Genomic DNA, 15,564 nt, shown 5'->3' with positions numbered 1-15,564 from the left:
AGTCCCTTACATTGGCAGGCGGATTCTTAACCACTGAGCCACCAGGGAAGCGCTATGGATGGGCTTTTAAATGAGAAACAATATTTACCTCGTCTCTATAGTTTGAGATAAACACATTGCTCCTGTCTCCCAATTACCTGAAAAAATGACATTATTGGTTTTCATCTCATCCTTAACAGCAGTGCAAAAAAATTCTTATAGTAAATGACTATAGAACATCGATAAATCCCACTTCTTGTTACTCTAGCTTCTCAGAGATAGGCTGAGATCAGCTGAAATTCATGCAGTTACAACTCTTGTTACAGTGCCTGGATATGGACCAGTTTCAGGGGATTTGTGAGCTCAGTGAGCCATCTCAGCTCCAAAGTCCATGAAAAGAGTCTGCATGGTTGTATATTCTCATTTGCTCCTTCTCTCAGCAAACATTTATTGAGGACACTTTCTGTGCTGGATGCTGGAGATAAAAGGGTGAACAAGACACAGATAGGACAGGTCCCAACGCTCAAACAGCTTCCAGTCTAGTGGAAAAGCCTTCTAGATTCTGGCTTGATTGGGCCCCATATTCTTTGGCCCATGGCTGCCAGAGAGGTGGGAGGTCTTCCATTGATGGGCTTGTTTCCTTTCTTAATTGATGTAATAGCTATAAAATCCATATACTTAGTTTACTGGAAGATTTTGATGAAATGGCCACAACCATCCCATTAAAGAGAATAATAATATCACCTACTATTTACTGAGGACCAGACACCAAGATAATTAGTTTCAATGCCTTATCTCCTTCCTCAACAGGAATCCTCTTCTTCCCATTTCATAGATAAGGAAACTGAGGTTTAGAGAAGTTCAGTTACTTGCCTACAGGCACATGACTAGTTACTGTGGCAAAATTTGGGATCCAATAGCGACTTGTCGATTCCAAAGTGCGGGGTCTGGACCATCATGTGATATTAAACGTCATGTTTTTATATTCTGAATATTTAATCTTTTGTATTCTGACCTTTTAAAAGGATTTTGTAATTGACTACCTAATTAGTAATAGTTCATAATTTGTATTAATACTCATGTGTGAAAATAATTCTCCCGCTTCTAATCATGGCACCAAAATGACCTTGCTCCTCCCAGAAAAGATCATGTAAGTCATACTGAATATCCAATTATTAAATACTCAAAATATGATGCTTAGAGTATCTTTATAGAATGGCAATTCATTTTGACACCATTTCACTCAATTTTCCTTCTGTACTGGCAACAAATTTGCTAAAAATATTGAATCTGGTAAAAGAATTATAGCATTTATACTAAATTGCATAACTTAGAGCTGCTTTTCCAGACATGGTGGGAGCGAAAAATACCAAATACACACTATTATATTTAAAATAGATAACCAACAAGGACTTACTCTGCTCAATATTCTGTAACAACCTAAATGGGAAAAGAATTTGAAAAAGAATAGATACATGTATATGTATAACTGAATCACTTTGCTGTACACCTGAAACTAACACAACATTGTTAATCAATTATACTCCAATATTAAATAAAAATTTTAAAAAATAGTGCAGAAAAGGTGATACCAAATGCTTGAGAAATACCAAACTGAATAGGATTCTCTGATAGCAGCGGAGAATTTTATTTCAATGGCCTTGAAACCATAAGGTTATTTTCAGGTAGAAAGGAGCAGTCTTCCAGCAATGAATAGCTTAAGAGGTCATCATTAAAAATTCACACCCTGCAGCAACTCATCTGGTCTACTAAATGAGGATTGGATTCTGGAAAGAAGTTACTTTAGAATTAACCCAGATACCTACCTCTCAATACATATATATCACAAAATACCTATAAAAAGTAATGAATATACATTTATTAAATAATCAAATACATTATTCCTAGTTCAATTTTGGAAATTAAAGAAACATTAACTAAGCATGAACTGATTTTATACATGAAAACCCTTTAAGGGAGGATATCTATAAGATTTAGGCAAAATGGTGAGAAAAGATGGAATCATACTCTCCAGTGTATGTGAGGTGAGATGGAAACAGACATAACCCAAGCTGCCCAATAAGAGCAGGTTCAATTTTTCAATTCTTGACCACGTTCGTACCTAATGTGCTTTTGCTTGAGTTCCATCTTTGTTTATTGTTAGCAGGGCCCATTTTTTATGTATTTATACAAATATTGAAAAAATATGGGCACAATTTTAAAGCAGGCCCAGAGGGAGATTTCTACAAAGGCTTTTTAGATAGTGGGCTAACACATGGCAAGAGCGTCAAAGTGTTTGGTTCTGGAACACAGCTCATTGTTACAGGTAAATATTCTTTAAATTCTGTAGTAAGGTAGGGGAGTGAGGCAAGCAATACAGGCACTGCACGCTGCAGTGCTGGTGTTGGCCCAGAATTCTTGGATTTGATCCCTGTTTGGTCACGAATCAGGGTGGGGTCTCTGGAGAGGTCGGTGACTCCATCCAGGTCCTTGGAGTCTGCCTGGTTCCTTCCCTGCCTGACCGAGTACAGAGGACATTGACAAGAGTTAGGCAGTTAGACCAAGTGTGAGTCCCTCAGTGGTGGATACATTAGGTTCATTGGGTCTTGGAAAATTTCAAAGACTCTTAGTTGGTTTTTTAATTTGGTTCCAGAAATAACTGATGGAAAAATTGGACAAATATTGTTCAACTTGTCATTTAGTTAGAGAATGATTAGTATCAAGTAGCAAGATATTTAACTTTGCAACCATATTCAAGCATGTCTTAAGGTAGATTTTTTTTTTTTTTCTAAATTCAATCCAGTAAATTTGTTCCCTCCTTATTTGCCTTAAAGGTGAAATTTTGCCTGGATGAGGGGGGAACATCTCTCAAGGATGTTCCTACCCTATGAGATCCATGGAAATGAAAGTTTTTTAAAATTTTCACAAAGTTGGTAAAGCATTGGAAAAAATGAAAGAATTATATATTTTGATCTCTTTAGTGGTTGTGATCATATGAACAAATGAATCTGCAAATTGAAAAGCAACATACCGGTTCCCCTTTTTCAACTGACTCTATTCAATGTAAATTATAGCAATCAAATTAAATAAAGGTGACCCAGATATAACTCATAAGTGTCCTGAAAAATCATTTTTAGTAGTGTGTGGTGCAGGGAAAAATATGGACTTTGATTCTGGATCTGTCACTTTCTGTATGATGATCCTTTAGCAAATAAAATTTGATTCACTGGTTAGTGCTTTAAAAAATTGTGCAAATAATGAATGCCCATTGCGGGAAAAAATTGAAAAATACAAAAATAAAGAAAAATTAAAAATTTTTATAGACACATCACTGTTAACAGTTTGATATATTTCTACTCACTTATTCCATCTGTGCAACAACCATCTCGAGTAGATGTTGTGAGGATTAAACAAAATTAAAAATGAAAATTACCTACCACAAATGTTGGGACGTGGTCTATGATAAAAAGATCAATTCCTTCTCCAGAATTTAAATTATTACTCATTGGAATTCTTTATGAAATCAGGAGTACAGCTAAATGTATTAATTACCATCTAGTCTTAGGTCATTTTAGAACAAATGGTCGGTACTTAAGAATTCTCTCAGTTTCTATGACCAATTGTTACCTGCTTCTAAAAGTGGTAAAATGTAATAAGCATTATCTCAAATATTATTAGCCTGAATATAAGGTGCTCTCTCATCTTGCAGTAGAAATATCTGGAAGTAAAAAAAGTGTTTTTTTTAAATATTATTTTTTTTTTTGCAACTTGAACATACAAGCTTATAGAGATATAGACAAAAGTCAAATACTCAATTGTAGTATTTAATTTATTTGGATTACACCTGAAAGTTAAAAATTATGTCAATACAAAACCAGTTGAGAAATATTGCTTTTTGCCCACACATTTCATTAAAAATTTTGTTCAGACCCTAAACAGGCAACTAAAACATCTACCTTAGAGCAACTTTCTAAGTCATCTCAGGGTCTGTTTGTTTTGTGATCCCCATACGATGATGCCAGTGGGTATTTCATTCAAAGAAATAATTACCCACTTATAAAATAAAAGGAAAGCATTTGTAAAATTTATTCCATTATTCTATACATGTGCCAGGTAAGCACAAACTGTAGAGACTTCAATCCCAAATAATTATTACCAAGTAATATTAATACTCCCAAACCAGCTTTAACTGAGTTCCTTTCAGGTTGATATCTTGTCCAGGTAGTACTTTTTGACCAGAGCAGAGTATTAGAAGAGTATCTTTTAATATGAACGGTTGCACAGGCACTGGTACATAGGCAGCCCCTTGTTTTGTGAGGGATAATTTTGAGAAAGAAAGCCTCACCTTATGTTCTGGCACCCTCGGTCTGTTTGAATCCTGCATGTTTTGCTTCTATATCACAGAACTAGGATTTGTAAACATATTTTACCATGCCTTATGTCATTCTGGAGTTAGATCTTACTAATTATGAACCCCTAGGGCAGAAAAACAAGCAAACTATAATGCACAAACTATTTGTCACTTATTTAAACTGCTTGTTTGCAAAATCTATTTGAGAAGACCTAACAGAGCAAACATATATAGAAGCAGAGCATGAAATAAGAATAGAAGATCAAAGGCACTAAGGGAAGCAGAAGGGAAAAGGCCTCTGATAATCTAGCAAGAAGCACAGGGTAAGATTTTATGCTCAAATGTAGGAGAGTTACGTGTCAGTTATATCTCAGTAAAAAGAAGTGAACAAAAAAAGAAAAAAGAAGGTAGGGGAAAATGTAGTAGAATACATACCCTTTGTTAACTGATAAAATGAAGCACACCAAATTTTCAAATATGATATGTTCTCCCACCATAAAATTAGAAAAAGACTTCAATGCAGGAGTTTTGAAGGAGGAAAGTGATGTAAAGCATGGACATTGACTTCAATATCCATTCCATAAAATGGAAGAAATGGTCTTTAAGCCAACCCAGTTTATACTCCCAGTGCATTGATGATACGGCACCATAACATTTAATGTCATTCGGATGGTGACCCTCAGCAGATAACGTCAGGCAAGTTTTCGTGATCCAAGGTGACAATAATAGGATTTGAGGACCAGGCATCCTGCCATTTCTCTAGTCATCCTGCCTTGAAGGTCCACTGCCAGGAGTTGCAAGCTGAACTCTGAGCTTGAGCTGGAGAGAAGTCAGATTGAGGCTGAAATTTCTGATAAAACTTCGGATGCCAATAGATTATGCTGTTGATTGGGGAAAAGCCATTTGTTTTGGACAACACAAGTTAAGTAGTCCCATATACGGATTACATATATTTAACCAGTGTTCCCTTTGATTTTCTTAACCATAGATATGCAGGGGATAAGACAAGATAGATTATTGCCTATTAATTGGGTGTGTAAAAGGCACATTTCCTATGATGAAGGCTTTGAAAATTCCAGATATATCAGAGCACAGCAAACCAGGGAATCAGTCTTCCTGCTTGATTGCCACAGATCCAATTGCAACCCCCAGATACTGAATTTCTAGCGGTGAGGGCATGACTTGGTCCCATGAGATTAAAATGTCATATTGGACCACACAATCATTACAAATTCCTAATAAAATGATAATGATAATAATAATTATTATAATCTCATTTCTGTAGCACTTTTAATCAAATTGCTTTTCAGATCTTGTTTTATTTTGGCCTCACTTCAGCACTGGTAGGGATGTTGAATTGATTTACATTATCGTCATTGTTTTCAAATAATAAAGGCTTTAGTTTACCTGATTAGCTCAGACACAGAACTTGTTAAGAGCAAAAAGAACCAGGAACAGAACCCTGGTCTCTTGAATAGCAGGCTGTTATAGTTCCACTAGGATTTGAAGAAATCAGAGAAGCTAAATTAGTCTAAAGTTTTTGATATGGGTTGAATCACTGTGGAGTTAATACATAAAAATTTTCGGCACGGGGACAAAACTTGTGGTCACAGGTAGGTATCAGAGGAATGCAATTTTTTTCAAGTTTTTGGAGGGAGGGAAGAAAAAATTAGAGTAATAGTTAAGAATCTTTAGAAAAAACAGGGCTGTGATGGTATTTAAATGTAGAAACCTTAGAAGGATTTTTAAACAAATCTGTATAGTAAAGGACAGCACAGATAACACTGTGCATATGCTGTGATAGGAATTAGCTTTGTGTCCATGTGGACTTATACAAAGTGCTCATACGTATGTAATTATTATGAAAATGTTTGACCCAAGGCTGAAGTTTGTTATTACAGGTAAGTTTTGTGAGTTGACGTATTACTTTTCTGATGGTGAAAGGGTGTTGTCAAGGAGCCTGGGCTTTGGCATCAGGCTGAGCTGGAGCTCCAGGTCCATCACTTACTGCTTATGTGAACTTGGAGATGATTCTCTGGCCTCAGTTTCCTAATCCATAAATGGGATAACAGTATGTATCGAGCAGGGGTTGTGATGGAATTGAATGAGACAGTGTGAATAAAGTACTTTGCACATTGGCTAACTCATCATAGGTGCTGGATAGGTGTACCTACAACTTATTCCAAGAGAATTGTGTCCAGTATCGAGTTATTTGCAACCTATAATATTAAGAGAACAGATATTCTCCAGTGAATACAGTTGTACTTCTAACTGCTCAAATGAAAAGTTATCTTACTGTCCACTCACACAAAAAGATTGAATTTAGACATACTTTTTTCTCTTTAGCGGACTTTTTCCTCACTTAGCAAGAAAAATGAGATTAAAATGTGTCTGTTTTTCATTTCTGTTGTTGTTCTATGTTTGTAAACATAGATTATGAACACTTTAGGTACATAGAACAAGAAAATAAATCTTAATCCTTTATCTCAATTGCTATTATCTCTACACCAATATTTATTGCCTCTAAAATTTATAGCCAATAAGTTTGAGTTTCATACTCATGTTTATAAGGAAAAAAATTAAATTCATACAGAAAATGGTCGAGATGTAAAGTCAATTAAATGTAGTTAGAAATGTCATAAATTTGAAATTCTTATTTAAATATAAATTAGCTGTAATTATTTATTTGATTAAAAATGTGACAAGACAAAATAGAACATGTAAATCAAGATCAACAAAGTACATATACAGTTGGAGAAATTTTTAGTGTCATTATTATAATCAATCAAATATTATTTGCTCTAAAATTGAGATGTATAAAATTAAAATAAGCACACTGTGAACTAACTATATTTACATTATGAGTAAAAAATCAACATTATTTGCTTACTGATTTAGTATAAAAATCAGGAACTTGGCTACACAGGCAGAAATTCTCAAGAATATTTTTCCTTTTCTGCTCAACGGGGAAATCCAGTTCTTCATTTCTTAAGAAATTGCCCATTGAATTATTAAACTAAATCCAAACTTGTCAAAAGACAATATCAGTAAAGCATTAGCGTTTCAATTGAAGATCAAATTGGAAAGAGTTCTAACATTTATAATTTCAATTGTTATATTAACAATAAATGTATAATCAAGAACATTCCAGCATTCAAGTGACATCCTTTGCAAACTGTGATGTTTTTGTACATATCTTGACATTATGTCTGCAAGAAAACTCGGGAACCATAACTTTTAACATTACACTAATTATATATTCTCTTTATTCAGCAGGCGTAGACACAGAAATATTTGAGCTTGAAAACAGTTCAACAGCCCAACAGGGTAGACTCAAATTTGGGGGGAGACAATAAAAGTCAAAATATGGTGCCTTCTTAGTCATGCTTCAACTTCAAATGAAATTCCAAAATAAAATGTGTTCTTGATGAACATTTTCTAAAGTGGAACAAGATTCTGTAAGTGCATTACTTGGTAAGGTAAATATAAAAGCATTTCCAAAAATAATATATTTTAATAGAAATATTGGAAGTATTGCTGTTTTACTTCTAAACTCAAGGCACTGTTTTGGAGGTACAACTTTAATATTGCCCTCCTCAAAAATCTAGAGTGGTTCAGATGTGACATTGAGAAGTTGTACAAAATTAGAAATCAACAAGGAGAACTTCTTCACTTCAGAACTGAGCATGGGACCCACATTTGAAGCTCAAAGTTCAACTTGATAGATTGTCAAATACAGGTGGAGGTAGAGTCCCAGTAATACAAGTAACTGTATATTGTTTTTAAAATGATAACCCCCTCCTGACATTTATTTATTTAGGAATTAAGATAAATATGGTGCATTCCGGAATCAGTTAAATGAAGAATGAGGTTCCACAGAGATGCAGAACGTGAGAATGTATTAACCGGCCAAAGAGAGCGTGTTACAAAACACAGGACAGGAAAGGGAAATAGCTTAGAAGTGACCAAAGATTCTTACCTGTAGAGAGACCATCAAAGTTACATGGTCTTCTCCCCCAACCCTACCACCCACTCTCATTCCCCTTAAAACAGGCTCCACTATGATAGAACAAAAGAGATTTAAGAAAATAAATTTGTTCTTGAATGTTCCAAGCATTGATATGGGGCAGTTTTAAGTCATATTCCAACTTAGCAAGTGGAGAAGGAACCAAAGCCAAGGTGCGAGCCAGCCTCTGCTCCTGAACAGCTGTGACTTTGGACAGGTTATATAATCTCTTGATCATCTCTTCCCATTGAAAATAAGAGCAATAATAAGTACCTAGACATCTACTGTGGATGAAAGGCCATGATGAGAACTAATTCAATGGAAGCTTTTCTTCCTTTTACTGTAAGCTAGGTTGTTCCAAACCACACACTATTTATGTTTCTCTAATAATTCTTTTCAATTCTATTCCATTATCCCCTACAGATAGAAGACTTGATGTAGACATGTCTCCCAAGCCCACTATATTTCTTCCTTCGATTGATGAAATAAACCTCCATGAGGCTGGAACACATCTTTGCCTTCTCGAGAATTTTTTCCCTGATGTTATTAAGGTCTATTGGAAAGAAAAGAATGGCAACATAGTTCTGGAATCCCAGCAGGGAAATATCATCAAGACTAATGATACATACATGAAATTCAGCTGGCTGACCGTGACTAAAAAGTCAATGGATAATGAACACGTATGTATCGTCAAACACGAGAATAATAAAAGAGGAATTGATCAAGAGATTCTTTTCCCTTCAATTAACAAAGGTATGTGATTATAAAGAACCATAACCTCCCATGATTCTTTTTTTCAAAGAAAATACCCCACCTTTATGATCAAGCATTAATGAAAAACAAATATAAATTGTTAAATGTTGTTACATTTAATGGTAGCATAAATGTCCTGCTATTTCCCCACAAAATTAAAATTGTATTGGCTTTGAAACATAAAAAAAAAAAAGTTTACTGAAGCTTTTTCAGCTCAGTTTTATCATCTGAAATATAAAGGTCGCAATGATGTATTTTAGGGTTGCTGTATAGATTAAATGAAACAAAGCATGTCAAAGTACCTATCAATTTAGCACATAATAAATGCACAAAGAGAGATTCCATTTTTGATGATCTTACTTGATCAGGAAATAAGAACAATTACACATCTTTCAAGAAGGTTCTACTCAGCAAGCAAAGTCCCTCTCACTTCACTCTTACTTTACTCAAAGTATAACACAGAAATAATGAGTTACTAAATGACAAAATGGTGTTCGTATGAGGAAGCCAGATCATGGCTCAACAGAATGTAGAATAATTACTGCTACATGTTTATTATGGTCTTAGGTTTTTGAGGTTTGTGTTTTATCTACCACTTAAGCTAAAATTTTGCAATTGAAGATTGGGTGAGCCTAAAGTGTACAGACTTACTCCCATTTTACATAATGAATGTATTTCTTGCCATTGGTAAATGCCTCTCAAGAAACTTTTATTGCAGCCCTAGCACGTGCCAGGCCTGGAGGGATGTGTGGATGAACACATTCGGGTGAATTACTGTCCCAGGAGGGTGCACTACAGTAAAGAGAATATACTCACTTCCTAATCACTCAGGGTCTCTCATGATTCAGGCATGATGTCCCAAAGGAGTCCCTTTGATGCAGATGCTTTACATATCCACACAGTGTGGGCAGAGGGCTGGCTGTACCTTGGCCCTGGCAGTGGTCCTGTAACTCACTGGACTCGGGACTTAATGACCTGAGTATTCACCTAACAGACCAAAGGACCCAGAGTGCCCATCAGAAGAAATCATTTTGTATCAGTTATTTTCTGTGTGGTTAGGAAAACTTTTTAAGCAGTGGCAACCAAGCATAAAACAAAACTGTGCAGAGATTTTGGTGTGTAGCAGTCTGAATTTCTGAAGCAAGTCTTTATCTTCTCAGATCGTGAGTTCATCCAATGATCAAATTACATTGGAGCACTTGCCTTGGCTTTGTCCTGGGGCTGCGATAAAGAGCAAATGAAATAACGTCAGTGAAAACGCTTGCTTTCCAAACCATAACACTGATGTTTTTATTCATGCATTCGTTGTATTTATTGATATGCTTTTCTCAAACTAACTAGAGTAAGATTACAAAAACAACCCTAAATTTCTATTTCTACAGCTAAGAAACAGAGGGGAAGCAAATACGCAAAGTGTAAGTTTAACATATCCTTGGGTGTAAAGGTCCTATTAGGTTTTGATTTTGCTAGTGATCAGGGAAAAACAAGAATGATAAGTTCCATGGTGATGATGATCATAAAGGAGAGAAGTTCCAGTTCATAATGTGTTTTACTTGGCACTTAATTTCTGAAATAAATGTCTCCCATGGGCTTCTCAGTGCAACAAAGCGAATGAGGGCATTTCTGTCAATGTCATTCTACACTAAATTCCTAATGCTGTTTCATAGAAGTTTTTGTTGGTTGTTGTTTTTGTTGTCTTAATGAAAGATAAAAATATAACATGGGAGCACAAATCAATGAAGTGATCTTGAAGGCTCATAAAAGTAATCTGGTCCAAGTTCTTGATTGAGGAAGAGAACTTAGGGTATTCACACAAATTTTATGATGAAAACTTTTTATGCTATTGTTTTTACCTCAATCAATGTATGGTGATAAGTGATTTTTATTTGTCTTATAATAAATAAATTCGCTGAAAGGAAAAGAAAGAGGTTTTTAAGACATATTAAAGTCAGTTCTTAAGTATATTTTAACACCTAACATGAGTGTACTAACATTTTCCTTCTTGGGATTTACCCCAAAGTAACACAGGTTTACCCTCTACCTGAAAGTAGATTGTTCCTATGAAACCTTTCCTAAGCTGAAAGGCATAAAGCGAAGAAGCAATCATCTTAAGGCAGATCTTGCTAACAGATGCGCAAAGTAAATGGATATAAGGCACAGATGCTCACAGATACAGTTCAGAGCTATGGCAGCTTGATGCTGAAATGCTGATGTAGTCCCTTGGCGGTGCTGTCCTTGTTGCTGGAGTGCCCGCTGCCTCTATCATGGCTGGCTGCAAAACAAGCACTAAATGCTATTTTTGCTTTTAGCCTTTTCTCGTAAAAGTGAAAATCCTCTTCAGATTTCTTTCTGTTAGCAAAAACAAGTACTAATGTAGGTCTTTCGTAAAAGCGAAGTGGCGTAAACTTTTGAAAAATAGGGGATACTTGTACCTTGAACCCATTTTTTAGAGCAAACCAAATAGAGGTCTCCCTGAACCATGTCATAAACTAGAACCATATCATATGTACAAAAGCACATCTAGGAGAAAAAGGATAAACCAAACAACCTCTGTGTCTCTGATTTCCTCCATCCAACAGTCTATTTTTTTTTTAAGAAATTTTGTTTTTGTATGAATGTAGGAGAAAAAGGGTAAACCAAACAACCTCTGTGTCTCTGATTTCCTCCATCCAACAGTCTATTATTTTTTTTAAAGAAATTTTGTTTTTGTATGGATGTTTGCCTTTTTTTTTCATTGTAGATAAATACAACCTTCACCTCAGGTTATCATATTAACTAGAAATATGATTTGGTCTATCTCTCTATCCTGGAAAGAATTGAACTGAAATGCTGAGCTCCTGTAATAAATATTTCATTTGTTAAGAATAATTAAGATCTCTGGAAAAGAAGACGTTTTCAGTGTCCACCATGGTGGAATTATGTTGTCTCTCTATACATTAATTTCTCTGTATTTCTATGGATTATTTTTTACAAAGTTCTTCCCACCTACTCTATCTCATTTAATCCCCCATGACCATCCTTTGAATGCACTCTGTCATCACTGATATGACTTATCCTCTAATCTTTATTCCTCTTTTGTACCGTGGAATACCCCCAAATACAACTCACTCCAGTGTCACTGGGGAGTTAAAGGAGATAATGCATATGAAGTATTTAAGCAAGTACCTGGCACAGTAATAATCACTCACTAGCTATTAGCCTCATTTATATTGTTATCCTGACGTCCACAAACTCCACAACTGCAGAAAATCACGTACATGAGTTGGGGATACTGGGGGTATGTGTGATTTGGAAAGATTTGACTGCTTTTTTTTTTTTGATGGGAAATTTACCTAAGCCAGACTCCTTCAAACATGAGATTTGGTTGTAGATTCTGGGATTGGATGCATACATTTTGGGAGCATCCCTTCATGTCAGCAGTGGGCGCTGAAGATGTAGAGCAGCCGCTTTTTCTGACGATTTGTCTTCTGACAGTATTTCCTGAACACTTTGGGGCGTAGGAGAGGCGAACACAGAAGGAAACCAAGATGGTCTTGGATACTACCCTCCAGTTGTAATAAAGAAGAACAAAAATGCACCCTTCATGAACTTGAACATCCTTGGATACAGAAAACAGTATATGAACTAGATCTACTGAATTACATTGAATCAGACCATCTATTCTCAGATTGTAGGGCTCTTATTTTTAATGATTCTCTCCTCTCTCGGCAGATTCTATCAGTCTGTCTATCCAGAGACACACACAGTGATGCACACTGTCAAATAATGGATATAAACAATTCACTAATACTTGCTCTTATTTCTTGTAGAGGTCACTACACATGCCTGCGTGAAAAAAAGAAGTGGTAAGTTTTTGTCTAGGTTTGCCTTTATGTCATGCTACAGCACATATTTTTTCCTCTGGCTAAATTTAACTTTTGAACTTCCTTGGTTTAAGGTAGAAAAACCAGAATGCCTGGATGCTGCAGAAATAGATGTGATATTTTAAGTAAATCTATCATCATTTCCTAGGAGTCATCTTAACACAGTAAATGCTGGTTTTGGTGTGACATGACTCTAAATTAGGGGGTGCAGTGATAGGTTCTGAATTATTTCAACAGTGGATTTCCTCCACTTGTGTGGCTTGTGTTTCTAATGACTAGGGAAACGTGATATCAAGTTGTTTGTAGATTTTTTTTTTTTAAGTTTTAGCCCTTGCTAGTAGCTAATATATGAACTGACACTTACCGAGAGCTTCGTATACACAGGTGTTGTGCTGTGTCTTGCCTGCCTATTCTGTTTACTCCTTATAATACTCCTAGGAGGTGATACAATATTTTCCCCTCACTTTACAGATGAGGGCAATGAGCTACAATTAATTAAGTCCCTTGTACGAAGCCACACAGCTCTATCTGGGGAGTCAACCCAGCTCATCTGAATCATCGGTTCATACACTTACTCAGTTCTCTATCCCTCCTCTAAGATATAAATATAGAGCAAGAATCCCAAAGCCAAAGCCCTGAGACCGAGTGGGCAGGGGTGTAAGAGCCTGGGCTTCCGCTATCACAGACTGGACTTTAACCCCAGTTCTTTCACTACTAGTTGCATGAATATGGGTAAATTCCTTACATTTTCTGAGGACTACAGTCGTCATCTGCCAATAGGGAACAATTACACCCTACTCAGTTATTGCAGACATAAGGTCACATATGTGGAATATCTCCCATAGGGTATCCATTTAGCTGGCACAGAATCAGTACTAGTTGGTGGCCCTTTCTCCCTACATGAAGGTTCTAAGTGAATTTAGAAGCACTGGCTCTGGCCCTGCTGGTCCCTCTTCCGTTCCCCGTACCAGGGGGCCTGGAACTCAGCTAACACCTGACCTGACTGAAGGCATTGAGTTATGAGCACATCACCTCCTGAGATCCCTTTCCACACCAAGTGCTGGTGATTCTGGAGTTCTGGCTCTATGAAATAAAGTGTGGAAAAGGGAAATTTCCTCAGGAACGGACTCAGCCTTGTGGTCCATTGAGGAGCCAAGTCAGGCCCGTCATCATTGTTGGTAATTATTTCTTGACATCATATATGTCTTCGAAACCTTGATAGGAGAGGAAGTGCCATTACCTAATAACATCCTAGCCACAGTGAGAGATGTGAAAGAAAATACAGGTGACTGAGGCATGAGATCCTAAAGTTTCAGAGAATTTGGATTAAACAGTTTATTCCATTTTGTGCAATGTTCTCTTTACTAAGCCCCCAACCACCCCACTGTGAACACCGGCAGGTTTCCCTGATTTGTACCCCTCATAGGAATCTCACTGATGCTTCTAACTGCGACGCGTTCCCCCATCACTGTTTTATCCTCTCAAAAGAACAGGCAAAACTAACCAAGATGACTTCTCCTAGATTCCCTGCAGCTGCAGCTCATGAACACCAGTGCCTACTACACCTACCTCCTTCTCCTCCTCAAGAGCTCGGTCTACTTTGTCATCGTCGCCTGCTGTGTGTGTAGGAGAACAGCCGTCTGCGGCCACGGGAAGAGCTCGTGACAGAGGGGACCACAAAGGGGTCACCTTTCCTTCATCATCTCTTGTCTCTGAAAGTGTCTGCTGAGGATCTAGCTGGGCTTCCTTTCTGGGTTTGGGTTATGTCAGTTCACATGCGTATTCTTCTGTGTGCCATTATTGTGTAAGGGCTTTTCAAAGCACTGGGCAAGCAGACAGTTTGACTCCGTGACAGGGAATTCTGCCATCACTCGGGGGCAGGGCCCAGGGCTGGCCCAGGGGAGCCTCTCCCACCACTGTCCCCACAACCGCACCAGCTCCTCCTGCCCCCGAGTCCTTGTGCCTCCTGAGGGCGCACAGCGGGCAGCTCCCCTCTCCTCCCTCAGTGCCTCCACCCAGACCACGGCCCCCACCCTCCCTGCCACCCACCCTGGGGCCGCCAGCTTTGCCACTTGAATCCTGTCCTTGGATTTTCATAAGAGACACAAAAAATAAAAAAAGAAATCAAAAGTCCAGTTTTGTCTGTGTATTTTAATTTCATGAAATCTAACCAAGGTAAGAAATAGCATGACACCCGAGCTATCACATCCAGCGCTGGTTGTAATCATGGTCACACCGCATTTCTGAGTCTTTCCCTGAGGTGCTGGTTATGGTGCTTTCTTTGGGGCACTGGCTCCCACGGGACCCACTGCCAAACGAAGGTGCCCGGGCTCCTTCTCTTTCAAAGGTCACCGGATTCAGACTCACTGGTTTGGGACGTTCCTGTGATGACAGTGTAACAGCCAGCGTGACCTGCACTGTGTGTGCTCAGATCTGTACTAGTGTCTCACAGGCACTGACTCCTGATCCTCACATTAACCCCATGAGAACTGCACTGACACCAGAGGGACATCGGGTGCAGGGTGAAGCACACAGACTCTGAGCCCTGAGAACTTGGGTTTGAAGCCTGGGTCTGTATTAGTATCTGTGTGACCTCAGGCAGCTATTTGAAC

The 15,564-nt window shown here is 37.5% G+C and overlaps 1 gene segment (V, D, J or C); it reads left to right on the top strand.

The window, feature by feature from the left end:
- LOC132371598 (T-cell receptor gamma chain C region C10.5-like) overlaps window positions 1–15,029 on the top strand; it is a 34,574-nt gene extending 19,545 nt beyond the window's left edge. The window contains 3 exon segments of the C gene segment in view: window positions 8,760–9,089; window positions 12,899–12,934; window positions 14,475–15,029. Coding sequence covers window positions 8,760–9,089; window positions 12,899–12,934; window positions 14,475–14,617 — 509 coding nt within the window.
- The last annotated feature ends 535 nt before the right edge of the window (window positions 15,030–15,564 follow it).

Source organism: Balaenoptera ricei, chromosome 9 (genome assembly GCF_028023285.1).
Source record: "Balaenoptera ricei isolate mBalRic1 chromosome 9, mBalRic1.hap2, whole genome shotgun sequence".
Taxonomy (NCBI): domain Eukaryota; kingdom Metazoa; phylum Chordata; class Mammalia; order Artiodactyla; family Balaenopteridae; genus Balaenoptera; species Balaenoptera ricei.
Note: the sequence above shows the minus strand (reverse complement) of the source record. Positions and strands in the feature narration are given on the sequence as shown.